This window comes from Cyanistes caeruleus, chromosome 2 (genome assembly GCF_971803275.1).
Source record: "Cyanistes caeruleus chromosome 2, bCyaCae1.hap1.1, whole genome shotgun sequence".
Lineage (NCBI taxonomy): Eukaryota > Metazoa > Chordata > Aves > Passeriformes > Paridae > Cyanistes > Cyanistes caeruleus.
This window is the reverse complement of record NC_141702.1, coordinates 93,221,061-93,243,357: the sequence shown is the minus strand read 5'-3', so window position 1 is coordinate 93,243,357 and position 22,297 is coordinate 93,221,061. Positions and strand designations below refer to the sequence as shown.

Here is a 22,297-nt window from a genome sequence, read left to right as displayed (position 1 = left end):
CGCCGGGCCCAGCGCCGCGGTGGATGGCGGGGGGGCCGCGCTCGGCGGGGGCCGGCGGGGGCGCCCGCTGAGCGGCGGCGGCGGCGGTGCCGAGGGGCCCGGCTCGGCGGGGCGCGCCCGCGGGGCCATGAGGGCGGGCTCCGGCCATGGCCCATGGCAGCGCGGCGGTCGTGCTGAAGTGCGTGGTGGTGGGGGACGGCGCCGTGGGCAAGACATGCCTGCTGATGAGCTACGCCAACGACGCCTTCCCCGAGGAGTACGTGCCCACCGTCTTCGACCACTACGCAGGTGAGCGGGCGGGGGGGGGCCGCTACCGCCGGCGGCGGCAGCCGCTCTCTCCCCTCCCTCCTCCCTCCATCCCCTGGCCTTGCCCTGCTGGGGTGGCCGGCAGAGGGGTCGGCCGGGCTTGCCCCCCCCCTCACCCACTGCGTTTCTCCCCCCTCGCAGTCAGCGTTACCGTCGGGGGCAAGCAGTACCTGCTGGGGCTGTACGACACCGCCGGCCAGGTGAGTGCCGAGCACTGCCCGCGGCCCCGCGGCCCCGTCCCCCCGCCCGGCGGCGATCCCGGCGCTGAAGTTATTCGCTGTGGTCCGGGCTGGGCGGTTGAGAGGCGGGTTGGCGGGGGTAGGGGGTGACTGATAAAATCCGGCTTTAGAAGAAAACCATAGATCCAACCTCGATTCCCGAGGACGGGCAGGCGGAGACAGGCTTTATTTTTAGCGGTGCTGGGGCCGAGGAGCCACGGCATTGCCCGACCGACGTTTGGGTGGGGGGATGCTCGGCGGCTGCGGGTCAGTGCTCTGGGCCGGGCATCGCCACTGGCCAGACCCCCTTCCCCGGGGTGCCGGCCCTCCCTCCGGCCTTCAGGTAGGGAAATGTCCCCCTTTCAGCACAGAGGGCACACGCTGCCTCAGCCGCCTCGGGTCGGATGGAGAGCCAGACTGCCGCAGCTTGCCTTGGTTGTGGTTTACAGTACTCAAATAGCTACAAAGAGTTGTTCAAACTAAAGGTGGAAAATAATAGCATGTAATTTTCAGCCACAGTCTTTGTGATAACCTGGGTTTCTTTTGCTGTCCCAAACAACTCAAGTTGTCATTTGGTTAAGATTAGTACAGCCAATTGTGAAAGATGCTGTGATGTAAGCATGGCTCTTAAGTAACTTCAGTGATGGATAAAATACTGGATGTTTGGAGGGGTCACTGGTCTAGTGGTTTAAAGAGTTCCATGATTCAAGTCATCTCTTCCTTAGCTTAACTTGCACTGCACCAGCCACCGGTCAAGCACAGTCTCTGGAGTTAGAGTACTTTCTGGGGATCCCTTATTTGAAAGAGTTTGTGAAGGGCCTGACCCCAGGAGGTGCAGGCATCTCCCAAGGAGGTGTCGAGCATATACAGAAATGCAAATGAGTTTCTGTAAAGTTGTATATTCCCCATATTAAAACTTCTTCTTGCAGCACGAGCATGTGCTTTGGTCTCACATGACCTCAGACATGCTTCCTTGTTGTAAAGAGCAACCAGTAAGACAATCTCACTGAACTTGCCTATGCAAGTAACCGAAGCTGTAATTTTTAACCATTTTGTTCCTATACTTAATTGAACAACTGCTGCCTGAATTAGTTTACCTTTTTAGATTTGCATATAGCCTTGAGTTAGGGGATCAGCATTTAACCAGTCTTATATCTTTGTTAGGCCTGAAATCAGTTAAAAAATTAATTCAATGAGAACTGTAGGAAACAGAGCCATTTCCAGAAAGCTGATACCCTGAAGGGTGAGACTCTTCTCACAAAGACTGACTTCATGCTTGTCATCTCACTGACGTAAATACAAACTAGTCAAATTTATGCCAGCTAAGTGAATTTCTTATTATTATCATAATCCTGGTTTTGAAAAGTAATTGGTTCAGAACATGGGTTTAAGATGTTGCTTAGGTAGGTTGCAAAGTGCAGATCCAGTGCTCAGACAAAACATTTCGTTAGTGTGCAACTGATTTTTTTTTTTTATAATGAGTATTGGAAAGTGTGAAAGCAAGCCTAGAACTTCTTTACATATACACAGTTTATTTGGGAATGCCTTCTCAAACTGCTTGTGCTGGGCTTGTTGCTATTAATGTGTATGTGTTGTTAGCTCTGTGTAACCTTAACTAGGGTGGCTTTGTGGTACCCCACTCTGCCTGAATATGCTGAGTGCAAACACAGGTGACCTTTGGTCTCCTCAAAAGTCATTAGGGTAAACCGGCCAGTTTACAACAAACAGCAAATGAAGGTGTTCCTGTTATACTAAGAAAAACTTTTCAGTGTGAGGCTGTATAGAGAAAGTTGAGCTGAGTTGTTTGTTTTTGTTTTTTGGTTTTGGTTTTTTTTTCAGTTTCTGAAAAGCTGAAATCCTAATTTTGAATTTCAGGGCAGTTTTTGAGGCTCCTAGAAATAGATCTTGCTGGCCTGATTCAGAGGACCCACAGTTCACATAGGGTGTTTTAATGAGGCTACCTTTACAGCTATATCTGGTCTTGTCAAAACTCCCCTATTAGTCTGACCTGTGGTACTAATAAAATCTTTAACTCTATCCCCATCCCACTTCAGCATGTTTGGGGAACTGGTGGACATCAGAGACTTCCCACAGGAGGCCCATCCCAATATCCAGTACAACTAAAAAGCAGAGTCTGTATCAAGATGCCAATCCAGCAACTTCATTCAGCTAAAAGCTGCTTTGTCAGAGCAGCTGACAAGCCTGTCTTCCCAAAGCTATGCAATAGAAAGCTTACATTAAAGCTTAAATATATATTGTAAAGAGCAGAAAAGACATGAGTTGATGATGTCTTCTCTTTGTTGAGGAACCAGCGTGCTGTACCTGGTCCGTGCATGCTGCTTCTACAGACTTCCATATGGATTGGATACATTGTTGCCCAAAGTTGAGATTTCTATGCCAGCATACATCAGTGCTTTTGTCTCTGGCACCCCCAAATAATTTTACTATAAAATATTGGCCTGATAGTATAGTTTTATAAAACTTGGCTGTGTGTGATCACACATCTAAGCAGTTCACAGTCATCAGCATGTTTATACTTCCAGCTCTGGACAAATTAAATAGGTACAATCTACAGATCTCAATTCAGGAGAAAGAGGAGTGGAGGGGGTTAATGAAAATTCAGACAGTGACTTACTCCAAATCCATGCAAAAAGCCCATAGCAGAAGAAAGATTAAAGACAAGATTTTGATTCGTAGCTTGTGCACAGCAGGCTCGTCACCCTGAAATACTGGCTTATCAGTGTGTGGGTCTCTTTAACTTGTGTGGTTATGTATTTAGCAACTTGTGACAGATTTTGATTTGGCAGAGAAGCTGCAAGCTTTTGAGTTCATCCAGTGCTCATTTCTAGCTTGCTTCCTCACAACAACATGGGGTCAGATGTAGTAACTACAACGATGACATAAGGCCTCATATCTTCATGAGTTTAAAGTCGGTTGAAAATAAATCTATGAAAACCCCATTTTTTGCCTGGTAATATATATAGCGAGGAAAAATGCCACTAGTGGTTCACAAAGTTCAGTTTATACACAGGCCTTTGGTGTGCGTGAGTTCAAGAAGGCTTTTCTCTGGCTGAAAATACTGAGGCTCTGGTTCAGCAGAAAATAGCCAGTACAGCTGCTGGGCTGTGGAGGCTCTAAGAGCCCATTTGGGTTTGCAGCTGTGGAGACAGCCTCCCATGAGACAGGCGGGAATTTGGTGCCATTCCTCCAGCAATTCCTCCCAGAAGTGGAGCTAGCAGCTCCTTTTAGCCTTGCTGCATGCACTGGGTAGGTTTAGGGCAGGTCTTGGTTTCAACAAAAGATGAGAAGTGTAGAACCTGCGTTGAAGACGCATCAACACACCGAAGTTTAAACATGAGGTACTTGTGATTCTGATGCTTGGATGCCTCTGGCTTTGCAGCAGCCTCTTCTGTGAGACTCTGTGTCAATACTGCTCTTCACTGAACAGGGGTACATGGCAAAATCAGCTTGGGAGGAGAACCATGGCTTCATCAGGGGTCTGTTAAGATCACCATGTTGGAGTGATTTTTAACTGCTGGCAAGTGATTATCATATTGCTCTTCTATGATATCAGAAGAAATACTACCAGCTCTCAAGATGTTAACATTTTTGGAGGAATGTCTGCAATCACTAACAAAGAGGTGCCAGATGTTCCCTTGCCATGTCCAAGTGGTTGGAATAAGCACAGGGGTTGCCTTTTGGGGATTTTTCTCTATATTGAAGGCTGTTGTTTAAAATGGTAGTTGGAGTCCATCCTTCTGCCAGTTCCTTTTGCTGCAGGATTTTAATTCATAGTGTCCCTTTCTTCCAGTGTGTGCTGACCACATACAGGGGGAAATCTTGCTCTGCTCCTCTGTCTTTGCTGTAAAGGATGGTTGGGACCCAGAGGAAGGATGGGGGAAGCTGCAGTAGCAGAGCCTGTACTGCTTGTGTTGCTCTGAGAAGAGAGATGCTGAGGTGAGGCATGGCATGTCTGTTCGGTGCAGATTTGACACCAAGCCGGCATCTGGGCAGTGCAGAGCAGGCTATGGTGAACCTTACTATGGTGCAGTGCCTCACAATAACATTTATATCTGTCAGCATCACTTACTGTTAATACTAGGGGGGTCTGGTCAGACAAAGCTGAGGTGAACCGTGTTCCTTGGCTTTCTGCTTTTATATCTTTGCCTTCTTAAACACCCTAACATGTGCTCTGATACAAAGAAGCTTTTGGTGCCTTCTCACCTGTCACCAGAACATACCACAAAACATGGTTAAAGCACAGAACAAGCCACTTCTTTGCACATCTCAGCTCAGATGGTCACACTGGTTGCAGCCACAGCCATTCAGATACACTGATTTTTTGGTTGTAACAGAAGCTCTGATGCTAAGGCAATTTTATGATAAAGTTGGTCAGGCTGCTGAAGTGTGCGTATAACACTAACTCAGTTATTAGTGAGATGAGTGTCTGCATTGAGAGGTGTAAAAACAAATGGTTATAAATGTGAAAGTGTCTGTGCATGAGGTGTGGTTATTAAAATGGATGGTCCCTGAACCTGCAATGGTTGCTATAAATGAATAGCAGTAATCTTTATACTCCTTGCTGGCTTTTTGTCTTGGCTTTGGTAGGTAGCTCTGGTCTAGCCCTAGGTACCACTCCAGTATCTTACTGAGAAGAGAGGCAGCTGCTGGTCTGTTGTGAGATAGAATTGTCCCTCCTCAGAGTACACTGCTCCTTCTGAGTTGCCCCTACCAGGCAGCCATAGCTCCAAATGTCAGCTGGAGTGAAGCAGTCTCACACAATGCAAAGCCTGCCACGCTTTACTGTAGAGGTGTAAACACTGAGACTTCCAACATGATTTTGGCAGAACTAAACATGAAATGTTAGGCACTAACATCCTGTCCCCTATCTGCCCCCCTGTGCCTCCCTCCTCCCACGTGCATTTTCCCTCGCTCCTTTTACATGTCCCAGCCGAGCTGGCAGCTGGCACTGGGAGGCTGTGAGCTCATGAGCTCACTCCCAGCCCAGTGTGCTGGCCTATGAATAGCTCAGCCTCCGCTGAAGCTGCTCTGTGCCTCAGGATGTTGCCAGCCACGTAGATTTAACAACTGGATATATGCAGATAGAATAAAAACATGCCTAGATTCTCCCTTTGGAATTAAAGTTTTTCAGCATGAGGAGGTGAAATGCCTGAGCTCACAATCTCTGTTTTTAGAGCTCTCTAGATAAGGGTTTAAGCAAAGACAGGCTATTTCTTTAAAAGGAAAAGGACTTATATCTTCAGATTAGTTATTAAAAATGACCTTGCAACAATAATACTCTCAGTGCAAAGCCTGCATCTAAACATCTCCTTGTGAGCTGTGACTCATGCTTTGAAAGCATGGTAGCTTTCTTAGAAGGATAGGTAAGTACTGTTACCACCAGATGGGGAGTTGCAGACTGGGAGATGGTGTTCTGAGTTCCCAGAAGCATTCACTAGATGGATGTTGGAAACTCAAGACAGTTACATTTAATTTTCAGAGCGCTGAAAGCCCCACAGTACTTCTGAATAGTGACACTGAAAATGCAGATCCAGAATATCTTTGCCACATTAACAGCAAGTTAATGGCAGACCAAAATAAAGAACACAAAGCAAACCAAGTTTGACAGGGTCTCTGACACTTCAATTTTTAATACGCACATTTTTATGAAGACTACTGACCTAGGATGGACCCTTGCTAAACATTGATTACATGGCCAAGTAAAAAGTCCTTTTTTCCTGGGTTAAGAGTCAGTAGGTATCCTTTAGTTTGTGACAGAGCACTGCCTGAATTTTACTATTTTTTAATTTCTTTGAGACACAGTGGCATCTTTCAATGCTATTCAAACATGACCAGCTAAAAAGGCAACACTGAATACAAATAGTTACTGCTCTTCCAGCACAATGTTATTGTGTATTCTCTTTACTTCCAGAGTTCATTTTAAGATGGTGTGTCCACCTGCACTCAGCTGAGTATCATATAATCTACAGCTGCAGGAGGCAGGAGTGATGGAATGGGACAACTGGGTAAGGTAGCATGACTCGTGGAGTTTTTCTGATAGAGAACATATGAGGGACTTTTCATCAGCTCCATACTCAGACTTCTCCATTGAAATCTGTTTCCTTTGCAAAGAGCTCTCCATATTTTAGTAAATAGAAGTATAAAAAAATGCAGTTTTCATTTATACCCAACTCCTAATTCAGCCTCCAAACTACGTCTTAAAAGAAAGTAAACAAAATTTATATGAGAGCATGGTCTCCATAGCACGGACCTGCAATGTAAAAGGGCTTACAGTGTGTTGGGGTCTAACCCAAAACTCTCTGTTAACTGGCACCCTACTGCTGATTACAGTAAATTTCATTCTAGTTCCTTTGTTAAGAACACATGGACAAAGTGGATGTAAAACCTACTTCAGCAATATTTCAGCAAGGTTTTGTCAGTCCTGGGTATTCAAAATGATGAGCCAGCTCTGCCTATCCACATACACCACTACCTAAAAAACCTAGGAAATTAAAATGGTTTTGCCCTTTGCTGCATGTGGATTTTCTTTAAATCTTTGGCCTTCATCTGTCTTCATGTATCAACCTTTCTCTGTATCTGTAGGGCACTATAAATTAATCTTTATTTTAAGGTGAAAAGGATGTGTGCTTTTTCTTTATAGAGACCCCAGGAACCTGGTAATTAAGAAATAATATAAAGCACACCGATTCCAAATCCTGCAGTTTGAATTATAAACTTCAACATCTCAAAAATGGATGTGTTGGGGCAGAACTTCAGGACTTTTTTTTTAAGGCTCCAAATTAGCATTTGCATTTCTAACAAAACTGCTCCTCCTCTAATGAGAAAAAATGTGAAGTAAGGACACAGAGGAGAAGAACTGTGTCTTTTCACTGCTCTGTTCTGTGATTTTATAAGCAGTCTGTTTGAATTAGTGATTGGGTGAGTTGTGTCAAGAAAAATGTCTGAATGCTATGTGACACTTTCAGCAGTTCTGAAGAGGTTGTGTCATTTGACACTTTACAGTTATTGTCCCAATCTGTTTTAATCCTGCTTCATGCTGCATCTGTGCTGTGGCACGTGTGCAATAATTTTAGTGCTATGCCAGGCACTTGCTGGTGTGCACATAAAAATGCAGGTGGCAGCATTATTCTCCAGAGTAAAGCAACATCTGTCAGCATCCTAGGCGAGTATATTGCTTCACATGAATAAAACATAGATTCAGAGTACCTCAGGCAGCTTGTGCTCTAAATTAGATATAGTCACAAATGCTTAAAGATCATCATTAGGACTTAATGATAGCTCCTTGTTGGCCTGATTTCCAGTTGGGATTCAGTGCTGGAGTCAATAAACGATGGATGCCAGGTGTGACCTGGGATGCATCTTTAGTTATGACCAACAGACCAGCCACAGGCAGTGACATGGCTTACAAATCCCTCATTTGAGAAAAAACTGCCTACTGTTTTTCTTTCAATTGCCTTAACATCTGCTGAGTGTTTTACCACATTTTCCAATGGAAGCTGTTAACCCAAACAAATGTGACTTGATATAAAACAAGGTGCAGAAGACTCCGCGAAATGCCTTTAATTCCAGAAACTCTTTCACTGTGATATGTTCATTCAAGGTGCACATGATGGCCCTGGCACACTCCTGAGAAGTTGTGTGATGGGAACTAATCTTGAGGAGGCAGTAAAGCTGTAATCTTCTACGTGTTCCTTAACACTGGACTGAAGAATATGCTTTTGGGGTTTATTTGTAAAAGGTGATAGGGAATGGGACACCTAACTGACCAGTCTTGTTTGTCTGAACAGTCTTTATATAGGTAGCAAATTAAAAGACATGTCTGATACGATATGGATAACTGTATTAAACCAACTCTATTCCATAGGCTGTTTTGCCTGTGAGAACAGGTCATATTCTGTGAAAATAAAGTCAGAGAGCCCATCTTTCCAAAGAGCAGGTTCTGCAGAGGATCTGTCCAGATCTCCCATGTCAGGGCCCATTTTATTTTTTAACTTCGATTTGCTGTATTTAAAAGAATGGAAAATCCTGCTTGCTCATGGCTGCAGGCACAACAACTGGAGTGAATTCCTTTCTTGGGGAAAATGGAAATCTGGTGTGGAACGAATGCTGTTCATAAAGTCACTGACAGTGAGAAGAACTGCACTACAGGACTGAGATTTCTCATGAGCAGGGAGTGAAAGGGTTTGTCCTTGGCAGCTACTCTGCCATTTCTTAAGAGCTCCATGGTGGGTAGACAAGAAGTTTAAGTGAAGGTGTTTGGGTGAAACTGTGCTTGCAGTCAGCTGAATACCTGTTCTGTTGATACAGATGCTAAAATAATAAGACCTATAGAGAAAATTCAGGGACTTTCACTTTTAGAAAACCAAGAAGAAACCAGCAAGTTGAAGTTCTCACAGTGATGGAGACAAGGGAGTGTCCTACTGAGACCATCTAGGAAAGTAGTTTAGCATCACCACATAGCAAGATGTAGCATTTGGATAGTACTGAATCCCATATTAAGGCTAAGATCAAATCTGATCACTTAAATTCAATTTTGTATAAAATAAAATATTCTGTCCTTCCTGTCTCTAATGCTCTAAAATCCATCTTACGAGGCTCCATCTTCCAGCTAGTTATTTCTATCCAAGAAAGCTTTTCAGACGTGTAAGCAGCTGCACAGTCCTCAAATAAGCCAGGAGGAGTTTTGTTATTAAAAAAAAAAAAAAAAAGGCAATTCACAAACCCTGGGCTTTTTCAATGTATAATTCATATGTCCTTCGAACAGTCCTCCACACAGGAATTCAGAAATGGATTTAGATCAGTTTACTTCATTTTTAGAATACAACGGAAGAGCACTTACTCTGCATACTTGCAGTGTTTTCTATAAATTAAAAATAGATGCTGAGCCCAAACCAGCAGGTTTTTGCACTTTCTGGGAAACCTGTGTGAACAAACCATAACAGGACAATTCTGCTTTCTTTATGCAAGCTGTATCCTCAGAAGAGACAGAGGGTCTATAGTGCAGTCTTCCCCTGCAGCCAGGGAATAATAATTACATCTTTCTTGTTTTGCATGTCCAAAAGCTAGGGGCTACAGATGTAGGCAACAGAAAAATCAAATGCAGTCATCAGTGTAGCAGAGCTTGGGTCACGGAATGGGATAAGCAGATGTTTTATGGCAATACATTGTCAGTCCAAATTGCAGCTTTATGCCAAATGGTCCTGCATTAGTGGTGCCTTGTGAGTGGAAGTGCCAGGAAACCAGCATCCTGGGGGACGCTCCACCCGCCTTCCTCGCAAAGGGTTACAGTGTTACACGGCCCAGACTGAAAAATCTGAACAGTGTTTTTTAGCCAGGGAAGCAATTTGTGCTTGGCATGGGGCAGTAGGGGCCACTTCCCTCTCTCTCCTCCCCCACCAAGTGACTCGTAGAATCAGAAACTACAGGGTGATTCAGCGGAGTGAAGTCTGTTTCCTGGCCTGCTTTTGGAGTAAGCAGCTGCTTTCAAAACCTTCAGACAGGCTTTGTCTGGTGCCTATGGCAAAGCTGCAGATCAGCCTTTAATTTCAAACAATTTGGGGAGATTGCGAGATGTGTCCAGAGGTAGCTGTGAGCTGTTAAGTCCAGGTTATGTACATCAGTCATTATGGTTCACTTGTTATGTTCTCTAAAATATTATAGGGAGCCTTCTGAAACACAAACTAATTTTCAGGGATGAAAACTGAAAAATGCAGCTTTGAAATGCATGTCAAAAATTGCAATATGGCAATTCATAATGAGAGAGGATTTCTGACTCTTGTTACTATGAAGTGGTTAAAACTTAAAGACTTTTACCTGGGATTTTACTCTGCCTCACTGAGCCCCTCTGAGCAGTAGTGATTACCCTTTGCTGCATGAAGGTTGGATTCCTTTAGCAACTCTGCCTGATGTCTATTTTTGGCTTCTCCTCTAAAAACAGATGGTTGGGAGTGAGAACCTCTTCTTACGATTGCTGTTGTAAGCTGTGAAAGCAACAGATGGTTGCTAACACAGAGATCACAAATGCAGAGGTTTTGAGTTCCAGTTTTTCTTCCAGTGGTGCAAGCTTTATTTTGTTTCCACCCATCCACTTTATACTTTTCGGAAAAAAAATAGGTTTATCAAGGATACGTCAGTATAACAACTGAAGATGCATTGTTAAAATTTCATTCCTAAGCTGTAAAATACATAAAATAATTAATTACTTTGGTTCTGTCAAAACAAGACACTGAGCGTGGATTAAAACATGACACATCTTAGGTCCCTGCATCAATGTTAATGACATGCCAGAATATGGTTTCTCTTATTTTCTTAAAAACACTAGCAAGGAAACAAACCAGACAGATCTAGGTTAATATTATCTTCACAACTTGAAGTGGCAGATCTAAGAGGCATGTACTTCCTCAAAAGTCTTGGTCAAGGTGTGGGAAGGTATTGGCTGCAAAGGACTAATTGCCTTCCATCTCCCCAAAGTGGACAGAGAGACCTTAATACCATTCCAGAAGCGCAGGAGGCCTGTGGTCTCACACTACTGACAGAGGGGCAAGGACTTCTGTCTCTGTGTCCATCACTTCAGCTTGAGCCAGGGGGAGCGTGATACCATAAACTGGGGGAACTACAAGGTCTCTAGTACAACAAAATTTCTGTATGTCTGCACCTCACACTTCAGTGTTCTAATAAATATAAGGAAATAGTGCTTCTTCTGGGTCAAGAAGGTTGTCCAGAAATTATTATACTCCACTTTGTCTATTTTTTTTTTTTAATATCCCACCACATGTAAGCAGTGTACATCAAAGGCTTTTGAAGTGCTTTGCAAAGACTAATGCATTATTAAGCTAGCAAACCCCTACAGATGGGAAGATGCAAACAGAGAGAGGATAATGATTTACTCAGGACTACATACTGTGTCAGTGACAGAATTTGGAATACAGTTAGTGTGGTTATAACTATGTCTCAAATGATATCCATAGAACTTGGAAAAAGTAATAGTTCAAAATCAAATGCATGACTTGAAATGGGACACTGTGTTCTGCTTTTGGTCTGAGCAAACTCATGAAATTAAGAATACTATAATGCTGTGGAATTGCAAACCATTCTTCAGTCTGCATAAAAAAGGTTTCTCAAAACCTCTGTTTCTGAACAGGTAAATGTTGCAAATAGCCAGATTTGGACATGTTAAGAATAAATCCACTTCACCATCCAAAATACAGTATTCAAGTACCAGGCAGCAGAAAATCTCAGGCAGTTTAATTAGGCACTGTAACATGGAAAAGGAGACCTAAAGGCTAGATTTTAAGGAACCAAGATATAGGCAATGCTAGACACACCTTCAAACTACCATAAGAAGACACAGTAATTTAAAAGTCTGAATTTCCATTCTCCACTCTAAAAACACCCCCCCCCCCCTCATTTGTAGTTCAGAAGCCAAGTCCTTAGCTCCCTCATCTCATCTCCTTTTTCATGTCTGTTGTGTACTGGCAACTGTCCTAGTTTTCCACAGGGATACTAGGGAAATTATGAATAGCCCTGCTGCAGTGTCATGTCTTTTAGAGGGATCACAGCTCCATAGAACATTAATTAAGTCAACATTCTTGTGTCCGATTTTGTCTGAAGTTCTTACAGCCCTTGTATTTTCTGTATTCACCTGCTTCAGCAAACATTTTTTTTTTAAAAACTCTAGAGTATGTTGGAGAATGAGTGGTTTCACTATTATAACCTGGAGTTTTTGAGACTTATACTATTTCAATCCTTAGAGGCTTTCTTGACCATCTTATTCACTTTCTTAAAATATTCCCACTAATATCTTTAAATATTTTTAAAGCCTAAATATATATGCAGTGCCTCCCCCAATCAGATTGTCTAATTAGACTAATTGCTGTATAGTGTGGTGTGTACATGCCCTCAAATTGGAATTTATGTTGACTGGCTAGTATAATCAATTTTTCCATCACATTTAATTTTAGAAAAAACCATATTTATTTCCCTTATATTAGATTCAGGAAATAAATTATAGTTGAAGCAATAAGAATTTTCCAGGCTTCTCTAATATTAAATCTAAATTAATTTGGTATTTCAGATTATTCTACCAATTGTAGGAGTTACGTTGGCCCAATACATCAGAGAAATTTTGCAGGCTTTATTGCTATTTCTAAGGAACTATTGGGAGGCAGGAGTCTTTAAGCATAGATGGTCTACTAGATGCTGCCAAAATTTAAGTGGGTTTTCTCACAGGAGGACTCAGGACTGGTCCAGTTATGTGGTGAGAGGCTTTGTTAGAACTACAGCCGCTATTAGAATCAATGCAAACCTGATGTTCAGAGCACAGATAAGATTTAAAGGACAGCCTGATACCACTGACATGTTTGAAGCAGCAGGACTGGTGGGTATAGCCAAATTCTCTGATAATTTAAGGAAGCTTTAATGCAGTGAAGCCACTGTAGCAAATCCCACAAACGTCTTTGGTCAGGGTAGATGATGTATCCAATCACATTGTACTTGCCTTCCATTTAACTTCTTAATTACACTGGATGGACCCGCAGCTTGCCCAGTGCAAATACGACAGGGTATAAATCAAAAGGCACATAAACAAATGCAGGAGCAGGAAAGGAGTTCACACCTAAGACTGGCTTAAAGAAAATGATTAATATTTGGTATTAATAAAAGGTCTATCTGTAATTTGAAATGGATTAACTAAAGAGCTATTTTAAGGTTAATGGACTAACAGTGATTTCTGGTGACAGTGAAGTGCTTTCTTCATTTCAGCATTTAGTGCAGGCAGTATTCTAGTTATCCTAATTCAGATATGAGATTTTTTAGAAAATGTAGAGTACAAGGATGGCAGCTCTTTTGTGGTAGGAACAAATTACAGCTTTTAACTAGATTTTTTTAAAACAACAACTTATTCACTAATACTCCATATATTATTTAGAGCTGAATTTGAGAGCAACTGATGGATCCACTGTGTGTTCTTTCACGCAGATTTTGTACTCCAGGGAACAGAGTAATTGGTAGCTGGGAAGCTTCTTTTAGGATTTTAATCTCCACCCACAGAAGACAGAGTGCAACCCTGAACAGGATCTAGCTATATTCAGTAGTAGAAGTGAAACATAAAAGTATATGCCTAAAAAAAGCAATTGAATGTTTCAATTCCTGTGTTGATGTTTTGAAGTTACTTCTGCTTTCGACTGATGAATGTCCACAGCTTTGGAAAAGACAGGTTTACTGCTTTTTTCTTCTAAGTCAGGGCAAGAGCCTGACACTGGCAGGGAAAAAGCCTGTCAAATATCGTAGCTTCAAAGTAGTTTCAGTTACTGTAGTTGTGAAATTTGGAACCCATGCCAACAATTAAGCATGCTCTAGCTAATTGACAAGCCTGTGTACAAAACTAGAGTGGATACTCAAAATGGCACAAGAGTATGACAAATAATGACAAGTAATCACCTCCTTGCTACTGCAGAATTTCTGCCTGTGCTTGTTTTTCTTAAAGTTCATGAGAATAACAGCTCTCTTCCCACAGCTGCTGACTTCCAAATGGAAAGATAAGCCAAGCAGAAACTGTTCTGAGGAAGTCCTCACAGTTTTTCTGAAATTCTAGTCACAATGTTTAAAACCTAGCAAATCACTGAAGGGTGTTTTTGAGGGTGTGACAAGAGGTTAATAATCTGGTAATGTGGCTGTTGCCAAGGAAACAAAAATTTAATTTTCTGGCTCATTTCAAACATGGACTTGGAATTACATTTCTGTCTCTATGTTTAATAAACAAATCACTGCAATATTTGTGAGATTCAATTAAGATGGGGAGTTTACATGGGGAAGATGGAAACTGCTGCAGGAGCCCTAATAAACTGGTGCTTACTGTGGAAGGTATAAATCCAGCATTTATCTGTGTCTCTGCAATGCCTGGGGCTCAGTCTTAGTTATCTATGTTGCAAAACCCACCAAAATTCTATGGTAGGAATGGTAAGGCATTAGTTCACTGAGAAAGACCAAAGGAAGCCTTGCAGAGAGAAGCTGGGGCATCTTACCTCCAGCTGTTAGCTAAAACATAGGACAAAAATCCACTTTCTCTGTTGCTAGAGAGAACTCTGACTTACAACAAGGGCACTGCTCCTAGGTACTTGTCTTGCCTCAGTATTGTACGCCCTGGCAGTAGGACTGCTGGCTTTAAATGCTGAGACTCTAAATATCCTAAATAATCTTTTCACACTAACTCCTCTGCCACACTCCCAACAAACAAACAAAGGCATTAATATTCCACTGATAGTGTTCTTGATCCTGAATTTCTATTCCATCTGATCCTTTGCTGGGTTTGCTAATAGGAAGCACAGTCTAACAAAAGAGGCCCCTTCTGATCCTTCCTACTGCCCTGAACACTAAAAACAGGACTGTAAAGTTTCTAAGAGACAAGCAAAATTCTAAGGAGGGTTTTAAATATCACCTCTGTGTATGATCCAAAATAGAACATTTGAGTGCATCAAATAGCCTTAATCAAAAAGCCTAGCTTTGTATGGATGATTTTACAGCAGTCACACCTGCTCATTTCTCTAAAAATACTAATCTTTGATCTGCAAGTATGTTTGAATCATAAGCCTTTTGGTTTTTTCCTTAAGTGAATACTTTTTGAACGGTAATCTTTTGTATATTCTCATAGAGAAACTAGTTTCCATCAGTATTAACACATTTTTCAAAATATTTATATTCACATATAGTTATCTTCATATGCAGATTTTGCTCTAACAGTGACACTAACTAACCTGGAATAGTGTTAAACATTCAGAAAGTTTGCCTCAACAATCTTCATGAAATACAAATACAGTTTCTGAATATAACTTAAAATACAGGCAACAATTTATTATTTCAGATAACAGAATTTTTCTTCCTTAGGAAGACTATGATCGTCTGAGACCTTTATCTTACCCTATGACCGATGTCTTCCTTATCTGCTTCTCAGTGGTAAACCCTGCTTCATTTCAAAATGTGAAGGAAGAGTGGGTACCGGAGTTGAAGGAATATGCACCTAATGTTCCCTTTTTACTAGTAGGAACACAGGTATATTTGGTTCTGTTCTACTTTATTTACACAATTAGGATCATTATATGGTGCCTTTTTTTCTGGGCTGGAAGTTCAGGCCCAACAGGACCTGAGCAGCACCTCCTTCTGCCTTTGGAGGAATAAACCTTACAGGTGGCAGAAAAACATAGATATGTGTTGTTCTCAAATGAACATCTATGTTTTGTTAAAAAAACTTATGTCCATTGTAAATAGGGTGGCAAGATGGACTGCATGTCTCCCATGTGACTATCTAAAAAGTCATGGGACTTACAGAATAAAACTGTCTGCTCATGACCACATTACTGGAATTACTTGGGTCTACAGCTATTAGTCACATGCAATATTTGCTGAAGCAAAGGAAAAGGGGAGAAGTGAGACAATTTCCTCTTGCTTCTTGTGGGTAGTGGACTGTGCTTCATTTATGGAGTGACCCACATGTTGGTGTTACCTTTGGGTCAATCCTTCTGCCACTGCATTTGGTATTCTAAGATGATCACATCTAACTGAAGCGCTGAATTACAGAATTGATGTTTCTTCCTTCTGGATTGAAGATTCACATCTTAAATTTAGGGCTTTTGAATCAGGAAGGGCCCACGATCTGAATCATGACACAACTCCATTTTTACAGAGATAATATTCCATTGAATAATTCTCCTTTAAAAAGAGGGTATCGTATTGCCTGAGGACTTTTGTTTAGAGAAAGTATTCCAGCATGACTTCAATTTTTCTTGCTAGATTGATCTCCGTGATGACCCAAAAACTCTGGCAAGACTGAATGATATGAAAGAGAAGCCCGTATCTGTGGAGCAAGGACAGAAGTTAGCAAAAGAGGTAAACTGGATACTCCTAAATGAAACCAAGCAACAAAGAACAACAACAACAGAACACTCCTATTTCTACTTGACTTTGTCTTCCTTTAGAACTTTTATGTGTATCTTTTAGCAGTCCACATGTGAAATCTTGTGACTGCTTACCAGTTATTTATACTTATTTACATTAATGAATATAGGTAACAAGCAGACCTATGTAATTACACTTTCTTGTCAGTAACAGTTCTAATTTTCAGTGTAGACACTTGTAAGAGCTATACAAGCTATATAAATATTAGTCAAAGATAATTAATATCCACAGACTGGTTGAGGTTGGAATCAAAATATTGGAAGCATCTTTTAGACATTATTTGAGAATGTTATACTACCATTGTAACTACTGTGTAGACAATGCTTATCGGGACACTTACAGAGCCTTTATTTTTGAAACACAAATGGGTCATGTAATTATTTTTTGCTCTTCAATTATCAACCATATCTTAGGCCTCCACTGCCAATCTAAAGATTAAACTTATGCTTCCCACAGAAACCAACAAACTTAAATACCTTCCAGATCTTTGGACAAAAGACAAATCTTATTTTCTCCTACAAGGGGGTGCACATGGAGATAACTTTTTTAGATTGCAAACATTGTAATGCTGCGGGGGTGGGGGGGGGGCGGGGAGGAGCAGAAGTGCCCAGATGGAATTGAACAGCTGAGGTATACTGCTATTGAATTAACTTATTTTCTTGACAGATAGGAGCCTACTGCTATGTGGAGTGTTCAGCTTTAACACAGAAAGGACTGAAGACTGTTTTTGATGAAGCTATTATAGCCATTCTAACTCCAAAGAAACACACAGTGAAGAAGAGAATAGGTTCAAGATGCATAAACTGCTGTTTGATCACGTGAGAGACATTTGACAATGGCCAGGCTTACTGTGAAATTCTACTGATTTTAAGTACAATGCATTAAGTACATAGTGAATTTGTTCCAGGTTTGAAAGTCAAACCTATGAATCTGCCTTCAACAAATAGTGAAATCCAGAGGAATAAAATCAAACTCAACGAACTTGTAATAAGAAGCCACCACATCTGTTACAAATATTTTATTCAGACTGGAAGGTACAATCTCTCAGGGTTACACAGTCTAGAGGAAGCAAAAACTGCACCACGCTGAAATGGCATCTGTGTGATTTTATTGAGTGGAGATGCTTGGCCTGAAATACTCTAACTGAATTTGGACAGCCTTCTGCTTTGACTATATATATATATATCTATATATATATCTTTAAAAACCCCAACTTTTGCACAGTCTGTATGGAATCTGCACAAAGAAATACCTTGTCTCTTTTTGCTCGTTATCTGCTTTTGTATGTGAGCTGCTTCCGGTTCCAGTGTATCCACAGAGGTGCAATAATCAGACCAGCCATATAGCCAAAGGTAGCTCCGAGGGAACAGGAAATGGGCCATACCTGAGGGGAGAATGCAAGGTAAAAGCAGACAATGAGGAAAATCTCTGTGGATTTTTGTACTTCATGAGCACAAAGTTTAGGTACTGCAAGACAGTAGTCATACTCTACTTTAAAGCTTGATGTGCTTTCCTAAAAATGCCAAAGGCGTAACAATCATCTTCATAAACACTAAATACCATTGTACAATTTTTAATTAATATGCATTAAAATGTAAGCAGGCTTCTGGCTATTGCAGACTTTAGTTTGATAGTCCAAAAACTCTATGGAAAAAAAACCCCTTAGAGGTATTTATATCCCCTAAAGCATTCAGCTGACCTAACTTCCTACTGTGCTGCACACATTTGGACACCTACAGATTTCTCAGCAATTTCTCCTTTCAATCTCTCATGGTGTTTTGAAACTTTTAGGTGTGTATAGATGAATTAGTAGTATTCAAATAAGGCCAGAGACTGTGATGGATAGAGGTTTGTTGGCTTTTTTTCTTGAAAAGTATGTTAGAGGATAATTTTACCTCTGGCTAGCAGTAGGGAGGGAACACAAATTTGGAAGCTGACTGAACATCTTACACCCAGATCATCAAACTTTTAGTAAGCCAGTAATGTCAAAGAGAGCTTTAATTATATGCTCTATTTTACAGTATAAGAAAAGGAAGCCAACTCCATAGAGCTGACTCACTTTAACAAACCGTCTTGTACTGAGCCAGAGTAATAATGGAATTCTCCCCTGCCCCCTCCCCCCCCCTTTTTTTTAAAATTGGTATTGATTTGCAGGGAGGAGTGGCCAAACCAAGACTTAACCAGTTTGTCATCAGATGTAGCTTATAGTACCAGTCCACTACATACTGCATTTGATGACTCTCAACTAAGGTGGTAATTCATTTATTTATTTTAGAATAAACAGAATTCCCAGGCCTCTTCAAAATTTTCCTTTGCATTGTTTTTTTCCAGGACAGTTTTGTAGTTCCTGCTGTGTAGTGCATATTCCTAAAGCAAGTACAGATTGGACTCTCCTTTTTTTTTTTTAAGTTAAGGGGGTATTTCCCCCCTCTATAGTACTTGAGACTGAGAAATGCACTTAGACCATAGAGGAAATATCCCAGTCTCCAGCCTTCTTTTCTACTTCATTTTGACTTGCAATTCATGAATATCATGAATATCAAATGAACTTACAACAGTAATGGTACTGGCTCCTCCTTTCATTCATTTCCCTAGCTCTGATTCTTCTCTTTACTTCATTATCACATAAAAGAATATATTTCTTCACATCCTTTGATCGTGGGAATTTTAACTATGAATAAGAGTAATGTATTTTGTCCTCTGCTCTTTCATCTTCAACCTCCTCAGTTGTTTCATCTTCACATTCCTTAGCATTTACAGCTTTATATGTTATCTGGAGGTCTTAAGGAGTGTAGCAAAGTTGACTATTAAACAAGGTGCCTTAGGTACTCTTTATTGACCTTGTTTCATTCTTTCACTTTCATACATTCTGTCTCTGCTGCTTGTTTTTGTTGCTGAGTATTTCAGCAGTTGCCTCTCAAGCCAAAGATTTGCTTGTTTTTATTCATTTACTGTGTATTGCAGATCATCTAGAAAAAGCCTTGAGAGGCTTTGGCATGGTAAGGTACAAAATATATTTCAAACTCACACAAGTTTGGGGCTTTGGCTAAACTTACACATCAGGCGAATCTTTTCAACTTCTAAATGAAATGAAATTATTCCTATCATTTTGCATATTAACACATATCTAAAGGACAAAACAATAAAAAAGTACTTGAAACCCTTTCGCCCACAGTAACATTCAGATGGAACACAAGTCATACTTTTTTATCCACTGATGAAGTCAAATACCACTCTAATATCCACAAAACTATGGACAAAGGTTTCTTAACTTGGTGGTGCTTTTACATCAAATATGCTGAGTGATCAATGATCAATCCTTCATTAAATTTTTACCTACATTAGGTGAATTTGTAGTCACCTATTTGCTTTACAGAACTATAGGTACATAGATGATGGACTCTGAATTGATTATATTCCCTTAACTAGAGAGCAAATATCTCTGATGACCCAATGACCCTGTATACTGTGCTATTTTGTGTATAATGGGTGATTATTGATATGATTAAAAAGATCTCTGATGACTGTTGTAGCCTCTTGCACCAGACTGAACTGCAACTCGGGATGTGTTTTTTCAATAGCTATGTAACTTTTAATATTAATTATGCCTCTGTCTGTCTTCTAAAACATTCTATTTTTGCTTTGGTTTTTAAAAATCAGTGTTACCTTACATAAGTTTCAGGCTATCTTAACAGTTGAATCTCTGACCTCTGAACACTCACAAATGGCAGGTGGCAAAGATATGGAGCAAAGGGAAGAAAACATAAAACATGCCATCTCCCATCTATGAATAGGACAGAAAGAGACACCACCTCATCCCTTTTAGTGGCATGGAACAGAAGGGTACTAGCAGGTATTTATTCTTACTGTGCTGCTTGGACACCCCAAAGTAGCTTGAGGGCATTCTGGCCTTTTGAAAACTCCCTAAGCACAGCAGTTAAAAGCCTGGACTTAAGAGCATTGCTGTCCTTATGCTATTTTGTGTAACCCTCATCACAGGACAAAACCCCCTAACAAACATGTAATAATACCAGTTTTACACCTTTTATTCTTGACTGATGGCTTTTAGGCTACACATAGCCTGAGGCGCCCATGGGTATATCTAAAGCAGCAAGTTATCAAAGACAGATTAAGGCTATGGCTCTTAAGCACATCAGCTGCACTGAAATAACACCACTTTCACATGCTTTTGACTGTCTATGAAAATGGGTTGCTTCTTTCTGTGGAAGTGGGTTGCTTTATTTTGTATTAGATGCTGGCCTCATTTTTCTGAGATCAAATCACTTTCTTTTGGACCTTTTTAAATTACTTTGACTTACCCAATTGGCCTGCTTTTGCCCTCTCTTTCATAAAATCTCAAACTTGGTTTAAAGTCCTTGACTTGGTATGAACTGCTGGTAAGTGATAAAAATGTAAGCAGCAAATATCTGTCTGTCTGTTTCAAGAAATCCCATTCTGCTAGCTCAAAATATGCAACTTGTAATACACCTCTGTCACCCCCTGAGAACTTTTCAGCTCAGTTCCTCCTATATCATGCTCCCTTCTGCCTTGAGGAAGCTGACATATCCTGCCCCGTTACTGATGTCATGTCTGGGCTGGGTCAGCAGCAGGGGAACAAGATGTTAGGCCACATGGCCTGGCTGCACTTTTGTTGAGGGGAAAAAAGGCTGATATGGAGAGAAAAGTGTGGAGCGCAGGAGATAGAACAGAACATTTTTCATTAAGCTGTCATGAAATGTCTTATCTGTCTCAGCATCTGGGAAGCAGCAGCTACCATTTTCACAGCCTAACACAAGAAGAATCAGTTTACATATCAAATGCATGATGAAAAGGGCAATTTTAACAACCTGTAGAGGATTACTAGGAACCTGAACAGCAGCTTAGCAAAAACAAATCTTAAAAAGAATAACAAATGCATTTTAATGGACAGAGCATGAGCCAGTGTTTAATGCAAAATGATTCTGACTTCTGCCATTCATTTAAATTTTCTTTTTGTCTTTTTATCTGGCAGCAGTGTTAGGACTTCATAGGAATTTCTTTAGGCTAGATAAATAGACACAGCAGAACTGCAAGGTTTTTAGTATATATTAGAACTCATTTTAAGAATTATGACTCAAAATAGGAACTGCCAACCTTTCAGGACAAAATGAGCTGGTTTTCCGCAATGCTCTTTAGAACACCTAAGATTCTATGATGTGAGAATGCTTAGCATATTGCATGGAAAGCGGAGCATGTTGCAGGATCCCAGCAAGGTATCTTAGCTCTGCTGGACTGTGCATGTAACTAGCTAAACCGGAATTCGGACTGCATGACAGCTTTGTCATCTATTAAAGAGTCTTGCATCCCATGCAAGGGAATTACATAGACACTGATAAAGACATAAAGGCCAGATTCTTATAGACCAGAGGAACAACATCAAGTTTTTAAAGATGTTATGAAGTAAGCAGCTGCCTGCTGGAACTTTCATTATACAAATGCAAATACAGTGAGGCAATCTACTGTACTTACTTATCTTTTTAGTAAACTTAAGAGTGTTTTTCTCATATTCCTAAACATTATTTTTTGTATGCTTACTGTTTCAAAAGGCTAATTTCTGACTGTCAATTAGAAGGCTATGTAATAATTTTTGTTTCATTTTAAAACTGAATAAATGAGCACAATTATTTTCCCTCCCTGTTTCTAACATGCCTTAAATTCCTGATTGTTTAGTCTGTACTGTTTTAAAAACTTCAGTACATGCCTTTAATCTGTTTGGTTGCACGCACACATTAGCTACAAGTGTCTTATCACATTGTACAGAATGT

The 22,297-nt window shown here is 40.8% G+C and overlaps 2 protein-coding genes across 4 annotated transcripts in view; one reads left to right on the top strand and one right to left on the bottom strand.

The window, feature by feature from the left end:
- Positions 1-67: 67 nt before the first annotated feature.
- RHOQ (ras homolog family member Q) lies at positions 68-22,165 on the top strand. 2 transcript variants are annotated; one of them, XM_086878384.1, is made up of 5 exons: positions 68-288; positions 448-506; positions 15,426-15,590; positions 16,329-16,424; positions 17,164-22,165. In XM_086878384.1, exons 1-5 carry the CDS (start codon positions 147-149, stop codon positions 17,194-17,196), a joined length of 495 nt encoding a protein of 164 aa, XP_086734510.1. In that variant the 5' UTR covers positions 68-146; the 3' UTR covers positions 17,197-22,165. The 2 variants fall into 2 exon arrangements, with proteins under 2 accessions (XP_086734510.1, XP_086734509.1); XM_086878383.1 differs by having other exon boundaries at positions 75-288; positions 17,160-22,165.
- The window catches only part of PIGF (phosphatidylinositol glycan anchor biosynthesis class F), a 25,499-nt gene continuing 13,789 nt past the window's right edge, over positions 10,588-22,297 (bottom strand). Inside the window, exons 6-7 of one of the 2 annotated variants that reach the window (XM_023924507.2) lie at positions 17,746-17,877; positions 10,588-16,392 (exon numbers count right to left, since the gene is read on the bottom strand). In XM_023924507.2, the coding sequence (XP_023780275.2) occupies positions 17,764-17,877 (114 nt within the window). In that variant the 3' untranslated portion in view covers positions 10,588-16,392; positions 17,746-17,763. Of the gene's footprint in view, positions 17,878-22,297 lie in introns of both variants that reach the window. The other variant, XM_023924505.2, reaches the window with a different exon arrangement.